The sequence below is a fragment of the Drosophila innubila genome, assembly GCF_004354385.1.
Source record: "Drosophila innubila isolate TH190305 chromosome 2L unlocalized genomic scaffold, UK_Dinn_1.0 4_B_2L, whole genome shotgun sequence".
NCBI classification, from domain to species: Eukaryota; Metazoa; Arthropoda; class Insecta; order Diptera; family Drosophilidae; genus Drosophila; species Drosophila innubila.
Genome location: NW_022995372.1, coordinates 6,229,937 through 6,252,950, shown reverse-complemented (window position 1 = coordinate 6,252,950; position 23,014 = coordinate 6,229,937). Strand labels below are relative to the sequence as shown.

The 23,014-nt window shown below is 37.7% G+C and overlaps 1 protein-coding gene across 1 annotated transcript; it reads left to right on the top strand.

Annotated features, from left to right (window-relative positions):
• Window positions 1-6,901: 6,901 nt before the first annotated feature.
• On the top strand, window positions 6,902-22,860 carry LOC117781464 (protein Wnt-10b). The gene is given in 8 exon segments (XM_034618227.1): window positions 6,902-6,925; window positions 6,927-6,989; window positions 6,992-7,098; window positions 13,463-13,610; window positions 13,966-14,044; window positions 19,601-19,983; window positions 20,431-20,866; window positions 22,413-22,860. Coding segments are annotated over 8 exon segments (1,428 nt in total). The 3' UTR covers window positions 22,601-22,860.
• Window positions 22,861-23,014: the final 154 nt, after the last annotated feature.

The following is a 23,014-nucleotide window of genomic DNA, read 5'->3' as shown; positions in this document are numbered from 1 at the left end:
TTTGTTGAGATGTTTTATTAATATTATGAGCATGTAACATGCTACTTAAAGCATTTGCAGTGCAATTTAAAGAATTGACAGTACAGGTAAGTTACAGGTTTTTTTTAACAGGGCAGGACTCAAACCCAGTTATTTTTCAAACTTTAGTTTTAGTTATGTGATAGGTCGGCGCCTCTAACAACTGAGCCGCGGAACCACACATTGTTAGATAATAAATAAATTAAAACCAAAAAATAAGCAAGACAAAAAATATATAATTAATTTAAATTAAGTATTCAAGTCCCTCTAAGTTAAGCTTATAGCATTGCTTATATAGCTAAACTTTTAAGAAAACTAAATGGCTATATTTAAAGAAAAGTATTCAATTTAACAACGACGTATCCATGAAGTTTTTAGCACATTTTTATTTAGCTTAGATTTTTTTATTAGGGGTGCCACAGAAACAGAAACCAACCGAAAATCTCTCAATAATGTTTGTAGATTTGGGAGATTTTCGGTTGGTTTCGTTTTCTGTGGCACTTTTGTATATAACATTGGTTTTTATTGATGACTCCGACTGACAATATTGATGGTTAAGCTGTTAATTATTGCTAAGAAAGCTAAGCTTTTATAAGTAATAAGTGACTGCATATGCGGAGTCATTTTCCTTAGACTATGACATATTGAAAATGGATTTAAATGTGTTTTAATAACATTAACTGTCTATACATATATCAAACAGAGATACTTACTTTAATAAGTAGTATTCAAAAGTGCCCAAAATATGCATTTAAAGAGACTTTTACTCTTTATCGCGATGCATTGTTCCTAAAAGCTGATCAATGTATAGAAATATAAGTTAAGATTAGTTGTTTAAAGAATAAAAATCTAAATACATTTTTGCCATTTTCTGAGTTGAGTTCACAGTTTTTGCCCATCCCTCAAAATATTTGAGACTGTTGTAAGTTGGGTTTTATGAACGCTGTGTGCGTCTTGTGGCTTGTAAACCACTTGAAACAATTTTTAATTGTAATTTACGCAGAGCAACGCCCCCTGAGGGCACCCTGCACCACTCCCTCAGCCTCCCCCTCAGCCTCCCCCTCCCCTCCCCATCAGAGGAAGGAGGAGAGAGAGAGATAGAGAGATAGCTGAGCTGGAGTGGTTGCATAGTTTTAGATGGGGGCATTGCTGGGATGCCAGCCGCGGCTGCGACGTTGCCAGGAATTTTCATAGAATGGCGCGTCCGGCATGCAGACGCTTTGAGCCAACAGCTGGGCGAGATTTGTAGGTGGGCCAGGAGCTAACAGGCCAACGGGAACAGTCAGCAGTCAGCAGTCAGCAGTCAACAGCCAACAGAAAGTCGCAAAGTCGACTCTTTAATGCACAGTTTGCAGACTCCTTTAAATTTCATGCTGTGTGTCTGTCGTTGTGTTTGGGCCTGGCCAAGTGCAATTAAAAATGAAAAATTTTCCCACACATTCGGTCAACAGTTGACTGGACGATAAGGTGAAAGACAAGAGGAGGCATCCCCAAAAGCAAATGCGATTGCAACCCATCCCAAAAAGCGAGTCCAATGCGTTTTGCACTGATTTCTTTTTCATGTCAGAGCAATGCAAACTGCGTCCACTGATTGGAGGCCAACGGAATTTTTCACATACTGAGAACGCAACTCGAATCGACTTGAATCGACTTGAATCGCATCGAATCGGGACTTGAAATGGTTGCCCTTTGGGTTTGGGTTTTGGGTTTTGGGCTTACCTTGTGCCACTTTGGCCCCTTGGAATGCGTCGAGTTATGTTTGTTATGTCGTCAGGTTGGCCTCCTGCTCTTGCTGCTTCTCCTCCAAATTGTCTCATCTTTACTTTGATTAATTTTCGCTTAATTTTTATTTTTATTTCTTACTTTTCGCAAATATTTGCAGCACAAAATTTGCGTCATTTTGAAATGTTTGTCGGGATTTATGAACGTCGTCGTTGAGTTAATTAAATTCAACAACAGCAGCAGCAACAGCAACCAACCGAAAATTAACTAAATTATGGGTCTATCTCTGTCTCTCTCTCTCGCTCTGTATCTCTCTTTCTCTCTCTCTCTTTCTATCCCTCTCTGTCTTGCCTTCCTGTAACCCTGGGCAACGCCATTAAAATGGTTGTTTTTCATCATTTTTTCCTTTTAATGAGCACAAATTGTTTTGGACTTTATGGCGCACCTGCAATTGTCAGTGTAGAGTTTGGAAAACTTATGACAAAAAAAGACCAAGTGAAAAACAATGAACATTATCATGTTCTGGGCGTGGGAATTGTCATATTATGGAAATCATTTAAATAAATCTGTAGTAATATCTGTTATGCCAAGACAACCTTCAACCCCCGTGCTAATGAAGGCACTATACGAAATTTAATTGGAAGAGAATGCGACTGTTGAAATACTCCCCAATTTGTATATACTGGAATTAGCATTTTAGACCCTGGACTTATTTTACTATGCTAATCTGATCTTTTTTCATTGAGGTTCCAAAAGTATAAATGGGATAAATGACAAAACTGAAAAGTATAAAAATTAAAATTTGTTATTTTAAACAAAAACAGTCTTAAGTTGCTTAATTCTACGTTAATGCAATGTGCACTTAAAAAAAATGTATCCATTTATTATAAAAACTAAAAGCTTCTAATTGTATAGTTCCTTTTCTAAACTAATACGACTTTAAATACCCTGTAGATAATGCTCAAATAAAAGCAACCCCTTCGTCAAACAGAGATATCAACACTTGCCCCGGACGACAAAATATGTTAATATCTGTGAAATTGATCTGATTTTAATTTCAATGGCATTTAGCCCCCACCCCCATTCCGTTCCACGCCCCTTTACTCAACCCCTGCCTCTGTTGGGAATCCCTTACAGCTCACTGCATATTTATCATGCTCAAAAACAACAAAAGCAACCATTACAAGAACAGGGGCAACAACAACAACAACAACCCTTTAGCGATTGCAGTTGCTGTTGCCAGTTTCATTTTCAGCTGTCTCGTTGTTTAATCCTTTTGGTAATTTATGCGCACTCCTCTTGCTGCCACTTACCAAACTAATCATCATCATGATGCTGCATGCTGCATGCTTTATGCTATGCTGCATGCCCCTGGCCCCGCCATGTCACGTGTCCGTCTGCTCTGTGGCTCATCCTCATCCGCTATCATTATTGCTGCTTCTCCGGCTGCTGCTTGTCGTGGTTGTATTGTTTATTGTGACAATTCTTGTCAACAGCGCAGCAAATGTCAACGGCACATTGATGGATGTGTCGCCAGAGCCACAACCGCAGTCAGAGCCTTAGTCAGAGCCCGAGATCGGAGAGTACAACCAAAATGAGATTCAGAGCCAGAGGCAGCGACTGAAGCTGAAGCTGAAACTAAAGCTGAAGCCACAACCAGGTAATGGTGATTCATGGCAATTGCATGCGGTAAAGAGATGCTCAAATTTGTTGTGGTTGTTATTATTATTACTGTTGTTGTTGTTGTTGTTGTTGTTATTCTTGTTGTTCTTGTCAAAGTAATTTGGTGGTTTGTTTGGCTATAAAGATAATGCCAAAGTGCTTAACGCAAGTGTTTAATGTCAATTAACTGATAATAAGACTAGGCACATATGATCCTGAAATATATATAAAATAAATAATCTTCGATCTCAAATAAATTTACATCTAAAATCAAGACTTGATGCTCACACAATATCTTCGACCGTCAATATCACTTTAAAGTATCTCTACCCAGTCCGCAAACCTTTAAAATATTGATGAAGTTTCGGTTCGATGGATAGAATCAAAGTCAAGATTTTAAGTGCAAAATCCTTTCAGAAAACTATGGACTGCCAGTAGCAGAAACTAGCAGAAACAGTTGGGATTTAAGAAAATAAAAGTAAGCTGCTAGCCTGAATCATTTGGAAATGAGAATTTCCTTTTGAAAAAGAAAAGATAATTTCTCAATTCAAAGTCTTAGCCCATTTACCAAGGAGCTTAAATAGTTGTATAATAAATATTTTAGCTAAATAGTCTCTAAAGTTAATCATAAAAGTCATAAAGCTTTTACAAATTCTGTAAGAAAATTGTTATGAATTTAAAGAAAAATTATTTAAATATATTTTGTTATGAATAATTAAACAATAATTTAATGTTCTATCTATAAGCCGCAGCTGCTTAAAATAGTTGCACGTGTTAAAATGCCATATTGTCATATGTTGCAAGCAAAGATGTTGCCACAATTTATAGCAAAAGCAGCTGGCAACAAGTGTTGCTTTTGCGGCATTCGCATCCTTTGAAGTGTAACAAGTGCAGCGCAAGTGAAAAGTCAAGGAGGGTTAAGTTCACACACACACAGACACACACATACACATACACATACACACACTTACACACACACGACCCACATTCGAGGTCGCTTGGGGCTTCTTAGAAACTAGGAAGTAGACGCGAATCAATTGTTTTGTCCTCAGCACTTAGTTGTTGTAAGGACGCCGCTGCATGTAAATTAGCATATTTCAAAAGACAACAACAAAAGCAACGAATGCAATAATTGGAGTCCTTGAACTGCGCCAGTTTCACTTCTGTTCTTGTTGCCGCTTTAATCCTTTGATGTTCAACAGAAGTGGCACTCGGTCGCGTGTCCTTGCCCCCTTGCAACAACAATGCCACTTAATCAGTTCTCATTTTATTTTTCGTTTTTCGTATTTCTTTCTTTTTTTAAAGAGCTTTAAACAAACAAATTAGGGTAGAGCAGGTGACGAAAGCGAGACACTAAATCCTGAATCATTGAAATGCTTTTTGTGTTAATTAGGCCGCAAGTGCAACAAAAGTCAATGGGGTACTGAGCGGGGTGGAATAAAGAGGGGGTGGCAAGGGGGTGGATGCATCGTTATCTCGCATGCGATAAATGAACACGAAATGGCTTCGGCCCTGCCTCAATGTGGCTGGCTGTGTGTGCCCTTTGATGTATTGTACTTTCGCCAGCCAGTCGCTGTGCAGCCCGTAGGAGCACACACACGAACAAATACACACATGCACACACACACACACACACACACACACACACACACACACACATACATATACAGACAGGACACACAAGCCACCCCAAGGACGGGCGCACATCAGTCAAGGCACGCGCATAACGGCATCATCTTCATCACCATCATCACCATGAACAACAACATCATCAACATTATGATGAACGTTTGCTGGCACTGCAAGGATAACAAGGCACACGCACACAGGACGATGGCAGAACTCAGACTACTCTCAAGCGTTTTCAGCTTCTGTTTCAATTTTTGATTTTAATTTGCATTTAGAGGCTGTCGCACTCGGCTCTTGCCTCATAGTCGTGCGACGCGCTTCGGTGACAGGACGTTTTGTGTCCTGGGTCTTGCCTCTGTGTCTTCCGTCAAATTGGTGAAATAGATTTTATTCGAAGCAAAGTTGATGTGCAATAAATACTCGCAGTCTAATACAATTTTAATTGAATAGAAATAAAATAAAGTCATTTTGTATAAATGATTTTTTTTTTAATATGAATAAAAATCAATTAAATGAAATTGTGAAATTTTTAAATTAGGTTCAAAGAAATTAAGAGTTTAACTAATTTATAACTGCAAATGAAATAACTTCTCAACGGCTTAAATTATTCAAATACAATTATATAAAAAAAGCAATAAGAAAAACATTTTATATTTATAAAAAAGATTTAAAAATTTACACAAGAAAGTTACAAATGTGTAATAATATTATCAATAAATAAAAAACAGAAAGAAAAAAATTAATTAAATATATAAAACAATATCAATTTAAAATGTATTTCATCAAAAATGTGTAGTTTATATTATATATATATAGAGATATATAGTTTTTATGTATATATAATATTAATACAAAACTCTCTTGTCAACATGATACAATAAACAAAGCAATAACAACCCCTAATATGAGAATAAAGAGAAAAATAAAACTTAAACTCTATGAATAAAAACTAAAAAAAAATATATATGAAAAAATTTAATAAACACAATTAAATTGAAAAATGTAATAAACTTAAATATTATAAAATATATACAGATTATGGATAAACCAAGTACCATTAAATATTAAATGTTAACAGCCATTAAAAAACAAATCCTAAAGATTCACATGTATCAGAAGTACGTGAAACTCTTCTAAATGGCATAATATCCACAAGATAAAAAGCTTTGAAAAAAAAACCACCCAGAAGCAAACTTCGTGTGCAATACAAAAACAACAAAAAATATAAAAAAACTATAAGAAAAAAGAACAGAGAAAAATGCTGCAAGCCGCTAACAGCGAACCAATCAGACCAGACTCTGATCACAAAGCGCAGTAAAACCGATTGTAAATAAACAGAAAAAAATAAGAAAAGAAAAAATAGAAGGTAACAAACAAATATTACAAGAAGACGGCAAAAAAAAGGCAGTTCCAGTTGGCTAGTAGCCAGATAGCCGAAACCTCAGCTCAAAAAGCCTAAGCTGAAAGATCAATGTTTATTGGCGCTTTGGTCACGATCGCGATCTACGGCAGTTGAGCTGCGAATGTGTCTATAAAAGAAAATGTGAGAAAATTGCATAGAATAAAGTGTGTACAAATATTTAAAAATCAAAAATGTGTAAAATGTAATGAAATAAGTAGAAATCAAAATTAACAAAATGAAAGAAAATTCGAAAATAGAAATGTAAATGTAAGGTGTGTTGGGAGCAGAGTTTCTAAAATTTCTTCAATGTGTTCTACAAAATGTTTGCTGTTGCTTTGCCTCAGCAAGCCAGCACAACAACTTGCCAACTAACTAGTGTGAACAGCAACAACCGCAGCAACTACAATGTTCAGCAATTAAAAACTAGGCTTCAATTGTATGAAAATTTATGCAAATCAAAGCCGAGCGATGACTGCGTGGCAAGCAACAACAACAACAACAACAACAGAAGCAGAAGCAGCAGCAGCAGCAGCAGCAACAACAACACAGACACAGTGCAACAATAACAACAATGGAGGAAACAACGTTGTTGCAACACAACCGCCGTCGCGTCATTGCCATTTGCATTTAATTGTTGTGATTATCTTGGCCTGCTGCACACGCTGGTAAGTGAGGCGAGTGTATCTTATAGATACATCCCATGTACGAATATCTACGAATATACGTATCCATCAACACGCTCTCCGGCTTATGTAAAGCAAATTTCAAAAGGTGTAAATCGCCTGTCAACAAATTAACTCAAGCGTTGCCGTTTGTTGTTGTTGTCAGTGGCAAGTTAATTAATTAAACGACAAACCACTACAACAACTACGACATCCACAGCAGTGGCAACAACAACGACAACAACAGCACTTTATGTTGTTGAGTCGACAGATTAATCAATTCCAAGTCTTACACGTCGTTCAGCTCCGGAAAACTGTCAGCCAAAGGTGTTGGCATAATTAATATTGATCTAGCATTAAGATTGATCAGTTAACCTGTCACCTTTAACTCCTCCAGCAATTCTTTTGGTTTCTGGGGTGTCTTCTAAAAAGCTTATTTAAAAATTGTGTAAATTTGTAATCAAAATTTGTAGTTTCTTTAAAACATTTGTAATCATATTTTTGAAAAATTTATAAAAGCAAAACAGCAAAATTTCAAATAAGTGGAAGAAATTTGTCATATATCTAAAGGACAGATTTTATGGCTTACAGTACTGAAGTTTTAAATATTGACGTAATTTAATTGTTGAAATAATTTTAATTTCTAGTCAAAAAGATAATTGCCTATTTAGTGGATAGAGAATTTATTATTCTAATCGAATATAATAATATCACAATATTGTACATTTTATTTTCATTATTTATAAATTTATTATATGATCTGTTAGTATACAAGTATTTTTAGGGAAAAATTCATCACCACTTAACTATTTTAAATAATCGTTTAACCAATATATCTAAGAAACATCCCTAAAATTATATACAAACTATATCAAAGGAACACCATATCATCAAATAAAAATTATTTTGGTACTTTGAAAAATAATTTTAAAAAAATACTATTTCTTTAAGAGAAAACTATTTTTGTATTTGGGAAAAATATAAATATATATAGTATTTAAATTTTTTTAACTTTTAGTGTAAAAATAAATTTATTATTATATGTACATACAAATTCAAGACACACAAATATTCGTCGTAGCGAATAAATAGATTATACATTTCTAATATCCATTCAAAATACCGATTTCTTAAAATGAACTCTTTATAGAAATATTTATAAAAATATTCCTTAATATTTTTTGCAATTACTATGTTAAAATACTATTTTAATCTCTAGTTATTCTTATATTAACCAATTGCAGTCATTTTTTTGTTAGTTGCATTTGCGATTGCCAGTTAAAATGGCAACTCAACTGCTGCGTTTGAGCCAAATAGTGAGATTAACTGGCAAAGCAGACAACGCCATTTTGAACAGTTCATGGCCACTGCTGGACATCTGGTATCCAACCAGAGCTAACTTGCAACTTGCAACTGACAACTTGCAACAGCTCCGCTTGCAAGCTCTCTTTTGACTGCTGTTGTTGTCATTATTGCATCTCGTCCTCCCATTGCCTCAGCCTACACAATTGAGTTGATTTCAATTGCAGGGTGGTCCCTGGTACTGAGGCCTTATAATGCGCCTGGCGCTGTCAATCGGCCTCCGTCTCCGGCTCCGTTTCTAGCTTCAACTTTGGACTGTGCGCGCAGTCAGGCGGACGAGAGAGCTGTTGTCTGTCCAAGTTCCAAGTTCCAAGATCCAGGTTCCAGGTGCGGCTGACTGACTGCCTGGTTGGTTGGTTGCTTGGTTGGTTGGTTGAATGGTTGACTTGCCTAGTAGTTGCAGCTTGTTAATCTCGTTGTTGTTATTGTTGTTGTTGTTGTGTTGTCAACAAGCAAAAAAGTATGTTGACAACCCCATGCAACAACAACGTGCATTGCAGTCAACTCGAGACTGCAGCAATGCAAGTTGAAGAGCAGCCTGCAATTCGTTGTCTTCCTCGTTGCTGCAACGTCATAATTGCAGCGCATAATGAGGCAACTGCAACTGCAGCTTGCCACAGTTTTTCGTTTGAAATGCAAATGAAGCACACAGACACGCACGCACACACACACACACGTACACACTGCCACGCCCCCCAAATAAAGCTGGCAAGTGCATTGCATAATGTGCAGCAGCCAAATCCTAATTGGGTGCAAAAACAACACACACTGGCACACACACACACACGCACACCTTTAAGTGTTGTCTTGTCGCCTGCATCACATGGCGTATGCGCAACGAACTGACTTGAATTTATAAATGAGTCGCTGCTACTTTAGCTGCCTCGAGATCTTAAGTACGTATTTGGAAGCATAAGTTTAACTGGCAGCTCATTTAATTAAGTACTTGTTAAATTTTCTGCATTTTCTTATCGACAGGCAACGCGATAAACTTGCCTCAATAGGTTGCAAAGTGATCGGCAATCGGCGAGATAGTTGCCCCTTGCAAACACTTTGATTCGAGTTTAGACTTTGGAGCTCGGCTTAAGCTGTATTATCTTAAATAAAAGTCAATAAAAGAAGATAAATGCAAGCAATGTAATTTTAATAAAAAGAACAACAAGTTCCTAAAAACCTCACTGAAAATTGCTGATGTTTAAAGATTGTAGTGATTGTAACATAATATTCTTTAAAACATGTCATTTTAAAATTAATTAATGTTTACTCATATTTAAGAATAAAGAATAGCATACTAAAAGAACATGCTAATATAACGTGAGCTGTTATTCATATATTATTATTTATCTGGATAAAGGATTGACTAATTTCATAAAATATTTTGCGGAATTTTTGACTTCCATTGTAATTTGTCAAAACACATTTTATTTAATTGCGTTTAAGGGCTTAAGCCCTTTCAGTTTTTTTCTTACTCCCAATCGATATCATGAGCTTGATGCTCTATCGCAAACTACAAATCAAGCAAACAAAACTGCAATTTAAAGAGCCGCAAGACTAAGGAAAAAATAAAAAACTGAAAAATAAGACAGAAAAAAAACTTCTTGGCAAAATGCATTTTAATTGGTTGAAAGATATGCAATGCAGGGCATCGCTGAGAGCCATCTGCCAGACGTCTTTCAGATAAAGAATTTAAACTGATGCACATTTTGTTAACAGCTTTATAAAGCGTATGGCTTTTAGTTGCCGTCTCTCTCAATGTTGTTGTTGTGAATTCAATAAAACTGATAAGGCAACAAAGTCAAGGAACCGACGTCGACGACGGCGTCGCTGACTCATGCAGTAAACCAACTTCAACTTCAATTCGAACTGGAAGATCAAGTCTTCGATCGGATCCTTCGATCCAATGCTGATGCTGATGCCGATGTCGATGTCGATGTTGAGACTGTGCGTATTTCACGCGATGCGATAACAGACGCAATTGATTCGCTTATACAATTTATCGATCTGTTAGCCATGGCTTAAAATGTGGCCAACAATTGGATTGCAGGACGAGGATGCTGCTGCTTATCAGAGGCAAAAGTGTTTCCACGATAAACTAAAACTAAATCTGAAATATATAATGCACGATGCCTGCTAAGAAATTTCAATTAAATTTTCATAATTTCAGTTTCTCACGCTCTAAGGTTGAGAGTTCTATTGAAATGCCATAAAAAGATTGAAATGTGTGGCAAAAGGCTTTAAGAGGCGCCGCCAAAAGTCGCTCTCATGTCGAGGCTGGCCTCAAGTTGGGGCCTGTCAAACGGTAGCCCATGCATAAATCAAGGATTTTTGTCGGTTTATGCTACGTCCACATATACGAACTATATCAAATCAGTTAGCTATCTAAGCCAGTTGGCATAAACATTGTTTCCCACACACATACACACACACACACACACACACAAACGCACACAGATACGCACAATCACATACACAAAGTCAGTTGGGTTGGATACGTTTGGGTTTTCAGTCGACGAGACGAGATACATTCCATGCCAGGCTGGCAACAGAGCCACGGCAACAGCTAGGAATGCTTTTGATCTGTGGCGACTATTCAAAATATACAGGGTGCCCACTGTATTGTAGCATTTAATTTCCATAGCTCACTGTAATTAAATAAATTTATCACATTCTCTATTTTTTTTTTTTTTACGTTTTGAGTAATAATAAAATGAGCAAATGTTGTGCTGAAAAGGAAATGCCTAAAACTTGACCAAGCGCAAATGCTTCTCATCCATTATAATCAATTCAAGCTATCAGCTTTTTAATTCCCCCCAATAATATACATATTTTAGCATTTAATTGCTTTCTATTATTGCTGAATTGCACATTTCTTAATTTTCTAATGTAGCTAAGGTAATCTTTGAAAATAGTTTTAGTGAAATACAGAAACAGTTGAGTATTCTGAAGCTTAAATACATTTTTAAAGTGGAAGCAAAAACGAAAGAGTTCTGCTAAAATCTGAAAATTACCATATTGATTTATTAGATTATATACAATAAGAACATATTATTCTAGATTTAAACTCAGCAAAAGCCAACTCAAAGCTTGCACCTCATTAACATGGCTAAAGAGTGTCGCAACCTGGCCAACTTGATCAACAACTGCAGCTTTTTTAATAGAGTTTGGGAGCAAGTTGTGATCAGCTTGCAGTCGACAGGCTCTATAGACTGAATGCTTCGTGAATGGCATACCAAATGATGGGCTCAAGTTAAAGCTAAAGATGTTGATGAGAGATCCTCAGATCTGCTGTTGAATTGCAGTTGAGGACGTGTGTGAAAATGGCACGTTTCTACATTTGAGTATTTTTTACATGCGCTACGTGCCCCAATTAACAACCCCCTTCCCCCCCCTCGCTGAGCTTCACGCTCTGCACGCAACAGGGATTTAACATTAAGAGAATACATTGCAGACGCCATCGTGGAGCGCATCACGTATACGTGCGGTATGCCAGGCTGCCAGAACTGCGTGTCATAGATCAACGCGATGCGATGCGATGCGATGCGATGTGATGTGATGAGGAAGTGTATCTATATGTGGCAACGATGAAGTTGTTCAACGTCAACTGCCACTCGCAATACTGTATCTGTATCTTGTGGTGCAAGATCAGAACACCTCTCCGCTGACCTTGAACGCGATGGCGCGCTCTAAATGAGTTCAATGAGAGCCACAATGAACCACAATGAGCCACAGCTCTTTGTCAGTGCTCCTAACCAGCCCCGCTGTCTGGCAACTCTGCATTTTTTCTGTGAGTCATAGACCAAAGATTTGACTTGAGATTTATGACATTTCAGGAATTTAATTTAGCTTCTGTCCATCCGTCTATATGTTGAGCTGTATATTCGCTCTTGCTGATTAAATCAGCCGCAAAACTCAAATTAAATTTCACATAAACATATAAAATGAAATTAAATTAAATTTGTTGCCAAGCATTTTTTCTACTTTTTTTAATTCAATTTGTATTTTGTCTGCGGTTTTTTTTGGCGCTCAAGGTTAATGGCAAATTTGTTGTTGATGTTGTTGTTGTTACTGCTGCTGACAGAGCAACAAGCTTGGGTCAGATTCGGAATTAAAATTGGGACTGAAATTCGGACTCATATTCTGATTTAATTGTTAGCTGCGGTTACTGTAATCACATTTCTATTCAAATGGCGAATAACAGAAAAATCTCAATCGAAATACGATATCTTTGCGAATTGAATGTCTGTGCTGGAGTATCGATAAAAATGCTGTGCTTAGATTTCAACAATCTTACTATTTAAGCAACGGATAAAAAGGGAAGGAAGGATTTAAAACACCTTATCAAGGCAAAAACAGAAAAATACAAAAAAAAACTAGTCGAAAAGGCTTTAATCAACATCCCGACCATAGGATACCCGTTATTAATTTCAATATATATGAGTACTTTTAGGAAATTATTTGTTTTACTTTAAAAAAATTTATTCGCTTTAACTGTCGTTCTACTTGTCCAACCTTGCTGCGATTCAGTGGGGTAATAGATAATAATAATAGCTAACGTTAATTACTATAAAAAACGTATTATCTTAAAAACTGTAGGTGTGGGTTTTTTTTCCGATTTGCGGGGGGGGGGGCGTGGCTAATATTTAAACATACTTGATCTGTGGGTTAAATTTGTGGATCTCTATCATAAAGTTATTACTTCTTTAAAAATATAATTAAAACAAATATTATTCTATGTTGATGAGGCTCAAATTAAAAAAAGCGTTTAGAGTATATTCAAAAACTACATAACCTGAAATTTTTTGTTTTGCGAAACAAGTTTTGGAGTTAATTTACAACAATTTCTAAAATATATCAATTCTTAAATCTTTCAATTTCCGAAATCTATATATATTTATAAGCTCAGTTTAAGGTCTCAAAATTTTCGATATTTTTTAAGAGCTCAAACATTCTTTTATCCTGTTTTAAAACTAATAAAACGATTTTAATAATTTTTTTTATTTGCCAGGTTGTATGGCTTGCCAGACGGACGTGCCACATGCCGCTCAGTGCCTGGTCTGACCAAGGATCAGGTGGAGTTATGCTACAAGGCAAGTGATGTGACTGCTGCAGCGTTAGAAGGCCTCGATATGGCCATCAGAGAATGCCAGACACAGGTATACGATTTCAAATATTGATAAGAAATGCTACTTAATGTTTTGTTATCGTTTGACTTAATGTTTTATAACATTTACATGCTGGTTAGTCTTATGAGCAGATATTCTGAGATATTTCTGCTTTGTTTGCTTTTGTTAATTACTCTTCTAAGATTGTATCTGAAATGACTTTGTTGGCTATTAAAAATCAAAACGATCTCGCAAATTGCTGCTGTTGATTCTGATGTTGTTGAGTGGCATTTCTGGTTCGACATACGAAATACTTGCAGAATTTCAAGATTTGTTTCCATTTAGTTTGTTGCATCATTAGCTAATCATTTCTCTTCTTCTTTTTATGCTTTTTATGCTGATGTAGTTTCAGTGGCATCGATGGAACTGCTCATCGCTGAGCACAAAGAGTCGCAATCCGCATGCCTCCAATCTGCTCAAGAAAGGTGAGTTCCCAAGAGTCCAAGTAGCCTGGCCCAAAAGCCATTAAGCTGACACTAAAATGTGCAGTAAGTGTGGCTCAGCTTTCACGCAAACAAAATCGCTTTATGACCAACTAACGACAACAACAACAATAACAACAACAGCAAATACAACAAACTGTCAACGAGTTTGCGGTTATTCATAGAGCAACGGCCCACACGCAAACCGCTTGGCAAAAAATAAAAACCTTAAAGATAAACGATCTAACGACTGGCTGCAATTCAAATACCCTTTCTAAAAGAATTCTGTAATAAAAAACCCCCTTTAATCGCAAGTTTTTTATCTTACGCTCTGCTTAAAAAGACTGAAGTCCGAGTTTTAGGTAGATATTGACTTATCACCATCGTCCATCCAGAAATGAATTTAAAAGAAAAATTTTGAATGGAAAAAATAATTCAACATATATCGAATTTTTGATACTTGATTTCTGAAACTATATATTATTAGCTTGAAAACTTCTTGTAATATTATTATACTTACAAAATTCATAAAAAAAATTGTCATACCTTTTGCAAGGGAACATAAAAAGTCTAATTAAATGAATACAGCACTTCTTTCCCTCTCCCAACCTTAGTCCCCTGATCAGGCAGCCAGTGTCCGAAGCTATTAGCCGTCGCATTATTAGACACGCCATGGAACAAAACCACAGCAGAGGCAGTGGGAGCCCAAGATGGAGATGGGAAACGAAGTTGAAGACGGAACTGCACTAGATGACTGACTCTCTAATACCCCGGTCCAGTTGACGCGGCTAGATCATGTTTCAAAGTTTAGCAGCTAGTAAGAGTGTTTCTTTGGGCCATGTACTGTAAACTGGGCACTGTAGTGGACGCACCTTTGTCACAGCCTAGTGCATCTCCAGGCAACGCGGCAGTGCGAACTTTGACTTTGATATCTTAATCTGTTGTCGAGGCATTATATTACACACAATCTTCCGACTACTACGGCGTGTGCCTTATGATGGCGTTCCAGCTGACCGTCTACAAAGAGTCGCCGCTTTCTTAGCGCTTTTGTTAGCCAGGTAGCAAGTAGCGGTAACTCGGTGATCACAGGCGCCGATCTTTAACTAAAAACTGTATAAAGCGACTACTGTTATGATTCAAAGAGTCAGTGTCTCAAGTTCTTCATAGAGAAGATGTAAAAATACATCCAAATAAATCAACAGCTCGATTTTCGCTAAAGCTTTTTTCCCATAATTTTTAGACCCAGTACTAAAAAAAAGTACAGCGGTCTGGCAGACCCCATAAAGTATATATATTCTTGATCAGCATCAATAGACGAGTCAATATAGCAATGTCCGTCTGTCTGTCTGTATGAACACCGAGATCTCAGAGACTATAAGAGCTAGAGTCACCAAACTTGGTATGTAGGTTCATCTATATTGCAAGCAGATCAAGTTTGTTCGGACCACTATACCATATAGCTTCCATAGGAACGATCGGTCAAAAATCAAGCTTTAGTATTAATTTTTTTGGTTCTTTGAGATATCTTAACCAAACTGATAGAGTTTACATATAAGTTAATGTTTTAAATCCAGACCGAAGTTAGTTCAAATCGGTCCACTTATCATATAGCTGCCATAGGACCAATCGGGTGAAGATCAGTCATAGCTTCTGCCATAGTAAGTCGAGTATTCTCGACTCTAGCACCGCGAGCGAAGCGAGCAGGGGGCGGAGTCCCCTAGTTTTTATTACAATTTGATTCTGATTTTTCCATCAATGTCCATTTTTCTGTACTATTCTCTTGATACTGTTTCACAAAACTTCAAAGTGTCATAACTTTGTCAAATTTTAGCCGATTTTCATGCAGAATGTCAATTTTATCATTATCTGGCCTCTAATTTGATTCTGCATCAAAAGTAAAAAATTCAATTAATTTCCACCCCTTTTCATACTTTCCCCGTGATACTATTTCAAAAAACTGCAAGCTGTCATAGCTTTGTTAAATCTTAATAATAAGTATAAGATTTTATCAAAATTCCATGAAAAAAACCCAGAGATATTCCAGGTATTTAAACTAAAAAACAGAGCCATCTTTAACTTTTAACTATGGCAATTGCTCAGGTGGCAATCAAGCGATGCTCTCAGGTTAAGTTGTGACATGCTTGGGGCGCGTTCCCAAGCGCTTCATTAGTTAAATTATGCGTCATCCAATTGCAGTAAAAATGCCAAAACAATGGGGCAGCAACCAATGATCAAAATGGCGGCATGCAATGCAGATGCAAACGATATCTGCCCACAGTGGCAATGTTGAAAAGATTTCTCACAAATTTCAATGCGGCTGCAATAAGAAGGAAAAAGTTGTGTGGAGTGAGAGGGGGGTAGAATGAAGAGAAACCCAAAGAGACAGGCAAACAAGAAGAGTTGCCTGGGAGACCGACGAGTAAAAGGGAAAGGCTTACCTCAACTCAAGTCAAGTCGTCCAGTCAAGTTGACTCGAGTCCGGCGTAATTTATTTGCATTCATCGTATAAATTATATTGTAAGCAAACCACTTCATTCAATTTCAATTTAAAAAATTGTTATCTCTCTTGACGGATGCTGCCGCGACCACTGACAACGTACTGCAAAACGACAGCGAGACATTCAAGAGACAAACGAACAAACTGAATCGCTTGGGAGCCGACATGGCTCCATGAAGGTAGACGGAGAAGTGGAGACCTGTGCTGGGAAAGACGTCAATAGCCAACCATTGACAACAGAACAACAACAGAATGCAATTTTAACTATAGAGAGGGTACTGTGGGGTAGGGAAAGAATCTAGCTATGAGTTTCTAATAATGTAATTGGAACACAAACTCACAGATACTTTGTTTAGGAGCAACCACAATAAATGTGGCAATCTATGGTGTACAAATTAAGAATTGCATATATAAATTAGAGAAAACTCAATAACAAGGTAAAAGAACCTCTTGTATTGGATAACAACAGGATCAAAGCACTGTCAGGTATGATATATAGTAGATCTGGCAATGACTTTCTAGTTATTCTATATAAAAACGTTGGAAACTCTGTATAATATTGGGTAGTAAGAAAGGTAGAACTGAACCCAGAGCTTCTATTTTAATTAATATCAAATATCCAAAGAAAAAAGTGACTCACAATTAAAGATAAGAACTACTAGTACACTTGTAAAACGTAAGGGATCGATTTAATTGTGTAAAATGCGCTGAAATGCAAAAAAAAATTTATCAAATTTTGAAAAAGATAAAATGTACTATATAGGCCGTTCTTCTTAAGGTATTTCTTAATGAAAAGTATATCAAATCATTCATTCATCTGATATAAATTTTCTACTATATACAAATACAACTTGAAACTTTAAAGGCGGATTAGCATTTATGTGATTTGGACAAAAGCCAAACAAAGTAAAAACAATGTCATTACAGCATTTCTACAAATAATTTGCATTTGGCCATAATCTTGGGGCTGCCATCAAGTGCAGGGAAAAACTTGATCAGGCCAAATGCGCGTACACATAAAATGAGGTAGGTTAAAGTTAAAGCTTAAAGCTTAAAGTTAACAACATTGGCCAATATAACAATGCCAAACCATAAATCTTCAAATGCATGCCACACCACCAGCACTTCCAAGTAACTCTCTCTCTCTCTCTCTCTCTCTCTCTCTCTCTGTCGTCTCTCGACTAGCCTTCAGGTGAACCAATATGGTAAACCCAAGCTTATGTCAGTGGCATGTCTGCCGATCCGTCCGTCTGTCCGTCTGTCCGACTGTCCATTAAATAAGGAAGGAAACAGCGAACTGAACTCTGCACATAACGAGAGTCAATATTGACAGGCAACAGCAACGCGTGCAACGTTTTGGTCGACTGGGGCGACATATAAGGGCAGAGGCAACCTGAGCAGCCCCCAATAGAGAGAGTAGGGGTATTGAGGTGGGGATGGAGGGATCAACGATCGACCAAGTGAAACGAAACAAATCAAGTCCGAGAGCCACAATGACTGACAATCGAATCGGCACACGGACAGGTCAACTATTTTGCATACATCTACTATAACTTATGGCACTGGTCGCCGATCGGTTGATCGTCGTCGCCGTCGTCGTTGTTGCAGATCGCAGATCGTTGCTGCTACTTCGCCATGCATTATTGTCAATCAACTGAGGCTGGGTCTCAGACTGGGAGATTGGAAGCGGCAGTCAGGCAGCCATGTACAAAAGTAGTAAAAGGATTACGTACGATCGTCGTCAACGATCGACCTTTATCTTAGTCTCGGTTCAAGCAAATGCATGTGACAACAAGCGAGCGACGTATGTCGCAAACAATTACTTGGGATTGCAACACAACAGAGACTCGGAAACGAGACAGGGACTGCGACTGCGACTGTAGACAGGTCGTTGTTGCTGTTGTTGTTAGTATATGGGGCCAAGTGGAGCGATCGTTGATCGTCGATCGGTTGCCAATTTATGCGCAGTAAGAAGCACGTCACATCGAGCCAGCCCCAAGGCATTGTCAAATGTAACTCTCTGGCAATGATGTGATTTGGATTTGCAAATGGCCTGTGGGGGGAACACAAAGCATGCATAAATCAAGACTCCAATCGACGATCACAGATCTCCACAGATCGCGAAATGGGCATGAGATTGCTGCAATGCCTGTGACTGTGTCTGTGACTATGTTTGTGACTGTGACTGTGATTGTGACTGTGGCATGGCATGGCTACTGTGCGCATTGATGCATTGATTGATGGCGTCTTAATCGTCAATCAAATGCGCGCTACACTTTTGCATTGCATTTCGATCGCACGTTCGATCGACCGATCGCTTGCTCGATCGTCTTTCTCGCTGTGTGTAAGACAACGACAACGACAACTTGTCACAACATTGACATTTGCATTCGTGCGCATCCTGAGTGACAGACTTGTACAAAGTTGACCGTCTGACTGATTGTTTGACAGCTCAACCCCATCCCATCTCATCCCATCCCATCCCATTCCATAGTAACGATCCTACCGTGATGCACGCCTGTCACATTGACATATGTACTGTCGCCGTATATCGATTGGCGCTGACAATTTGCATGTCAATCGATTGACAAATGTTGCCAACTTTGGTAACGCTCAATGACGCTACATGTCGATCATGATTAACGTCAATTTTGACAGCCGTTTGACAGCTATTGCATAACCACCTGGGTGGGTGTGGACTCTCCTCTATATCTCTATCTCCCTCTCCATCCCCCTCTCTCTATCTCTTGCTGACCACAAATTTTGCATCATTAAAACTTGTCTGATCTGGCGATCGATCGTTCGTTCGATCAACCGATCGATTGCAGGCTGGAGGCCAAGTTGGCTGTGCGCTCTGCCCACTTTTGGGGCTTGGCGGCTTGTCCAGGTTTATGTCAAAGCCAAATGCCGCACAATTCCCCATGGTCAGATCGTTTGGTCATTCAGTGTTAAAAATAACACCGCATAGCTTGCCAATAGTTGGCCATGATTCCCCCAGGAAAACATATTCATTTCACAGCTCTAATCCCAAGACCTTTCATCCTTCTTCCTCTTTCAAAAAGGTTATCGGGAGAGTGCTTTTGCCTTTGCTATTTCAGCAGCGGGTGTGGCACACAGTGTGGCAAGAGCCTGTAGTCAAGGACGTTTGATGTCCTGCGGTTGTGATCCTACCATCAACCGGAAAACGCTTAACAAGAATCTCCGTCAATCCTTGGACAAGGAGAAGAAGCAGTTTCTTCAATACCTCGAAACGAATCAAATACTTACCCCCGAGGAGGAAAAGAAATATGAACGTTCGAAAATTGCCAGTCGCTGGAAATGGGGCGGTTGCTCCCACAACATGGACTTTGGCGTCGAGTACTCCAAGCTATTTCTCGATTGCCGCGAAAAAGCTGGCGATATACAGTCCAAAATTAATCTTCACAACAATCATGCGGGAAGAGTGGTAAGTTAGAAAAGTAATTTGAAAACATGATGTTGAGCAATTTTTCAACCTTTATGAAAGTCAGAAAAGTTAACGAGACGTGTTTTTCTTATTTTTCCTCGTCCTACAAAATCTTAATAAACTATTATATTTTTTTGGGTACAGCTAAGAAATCAGAAAACACATGCACACAATGCATGCGTATGAGTGTGATCGATATTGAATTCTTACATTAAAATTAGTTTGTAAAGTAATAGGATTTTAATACAGACGGATAGTTTTGAAAACTTTTAATGAGTATGTTCCCAACATTATATTTTATAAAGTATACTTTATAAACTTTTTTTTGAAATAAGGTTAACTCTTTCAACTCAATAAGAACGCTCCAAAACCCATGATACTTTGTAACTTTTAAGTTTCAACAACATCTTAAGTAGTTCCCAAAATCTTCCCCATTTTGATTTCCAGGCCGTCTCCAACAATATGGAGTTCCGCTGTAAGTGCCACGGTATGTCGGGCAGTTGTCAACTGAAAACCTGCTGGAAATCTGCTCCAGATTTTCATATTGTCGGCAAAGTGCTGAAGCATCAGTTTCGCAAGGCCATCCTGGTGGATCAATCGAATCTCGGCAATGGGGAGCCCGTTGTGGTCTTAAAGCGGGCACGCAATAAAAAATTAAATGGTGGCAACGGTGCCGGCACCTCCTCGGATATGGTGGCCTCCGATGCGTCTGGCATATTGGGGGGTCGTGAGACACAACGGGATCGGGACGGCGAACGAGGCACGCGACAGCCGAATGCTGATAAGAGCGCCGCTCGCATGGCACGAAAGCTGGAGACGTCACTTTTTTATTATCAGCGATCCCCGAACTTCTGTGAGCGGGATCTGGGAGCAGATATACAGGGTGAGTAGGAGTACTACGAATTGTAATTGAATATCTATATTTAAATAATAATAATAAATAACGGTATTTTCTAGGTACTTAAGAATCTTATTTATCAATTATTTGAATTTTTTGAGGGATATTCCCTAATGTATTGAATTAATTTCATTAAAAACCAGTCATATGCTTAAGATAAATATGTTTACATTAATTTAATAAAGCAACATTATCTTTCTAGTTAATCTTCTTTTTTGAATTAATTTTATTTTAGTTAAATTTCATTTATTATTTTACAAATTTCAATTAAATTTAAGTTTTCGTCAAAACTTTCAAGAGGAAGTACCACAGAGATACGGCTAATTATGAAAAATTGCAAAAATTCGGCCACACTGCAAAATACGAGATAAACTAATTAAAAATGATTTATTGGCATGGATTAAGCGATAAATTTGATTTGCCTCTAATAAATAAATCACAAATGCAAATTAACAGCAGCCAGGTAGCAACAACAACAAAACGATAACAACAACAACAAAAACTGCTAAAAAAAAAAAAAAAAAACAAACATTTATTAACGCAGCTACCAAACATGCCACATAACTCAAAATTCGCAACGACAAAAGTCGAGAGTTGCGCATGCGCACGGCACGTACTCAACACAACAACAAAAGCCAAGCAACAACAAGCAACAACAACCAGGTAAGTAGCAACAACGTAGCAAGCCAACAACATGAACGTCTAACTGCCACTTGCAATTTTCGTTAGCCATTTTGAGGCTGTTGCTGCTCATTGTTGTTGTTGTTCCTTATGTTTGTTGTTGTTGCCGCTGTTGACACATTTGCAAATTATCAAAAGCCACTGCGACTGCGGGCCAGTTTAAAGTGTTAATTACGACGCAAATTTATAATTAATCGTTGACGGTAGCTACCAAAGTCATTGTGGTTGTTGTTGTTGTGACCGTCCCCTGCCGCAACTCCCAACTACCAACCCCAACCCTCTGCCAACCCCCTCTTCGACGGACTTGATTCATGTGCCGTGTCTAGTCAAATGATGGCAATTAACGTTGGCAATTAACATCTAACAATTATGATACTTTGCTTTTAGTTGCACTTAATTGTTTATTTATGGTTTTTTAATGGCCACAACGTGAGCTCTCTTGATTTGCGACGTGATGCCAAGAGAGCTATCGATAGACATCGACTGTTTAATTTAATAGAGATATATTTAAACTATCGTTTGATTAATGGTTAAATTTTTGTTTATTTCTTAACATCAAAGACTGAGGTTATTATTTTTTATTATCAGTTTTATTCTATGGATAGTTGAAAAAGTAATTGAAATAATTATGAATATAGTTATTGAAAGATTATATATTGATTAGCTATATTTGAGTCAGTAAATACCTATATCAGGAGTGCCACAGATAGTTAACTATAGTAACATTAAATATGGCATACTAACGATAACTCATCTAAATGGAAATTTGACAATGTCGCTTAACTGAAAAGTGGCAACGTTGCGTAACTCTAATTCCCTTATCTAACTCCTTTCTCTGTTGAAATTTCAGGAACAGTGGGAAGAAAATGTAATCGAAATACGACAACCAGCGATGGCTGCGCCTCATTGTGCTGTGGGCGTGGTCACAGCCAAGTTAAGGAACGACGAGCGGAACGCTGTCGCTGTAAATTTGAATGGTGCTGTACTGTGGAATGCGATGAATGTCATATAGAGGAATGGATAAGTGTGTGCAATTGAAAAACCCGATGGCATTCAAATAAGAACTGGATAAAAGACTTATTCTCATGAATTAACAGCAGCGTCAGCTAATATAAAAACCAACAGTATTAAAATATAAATAATTAATGAAAATAAGAATTATTTAGTCTAAAATATTTCATATCGAATAGGAATACTATAGATCTGAATATACGAATACGTCAATAGCATATTAATTGATAAATTCATGATGTGTGAGTGTAAATACGAATAAATAAGATTAACGATTGGTTTGTCAATCAGCTGACTATTATTCCATTTCCTCATCTGTCTCTCTCTCTCACTCTATGTTTCTACATCCCTCTTATTTTATTGCTTGATCCCTCAGTTTGTTTTGGACTTGGTTTCACGTGAATGCCACTAATTCAATTAGATGGGCTAAATAGTTACCCA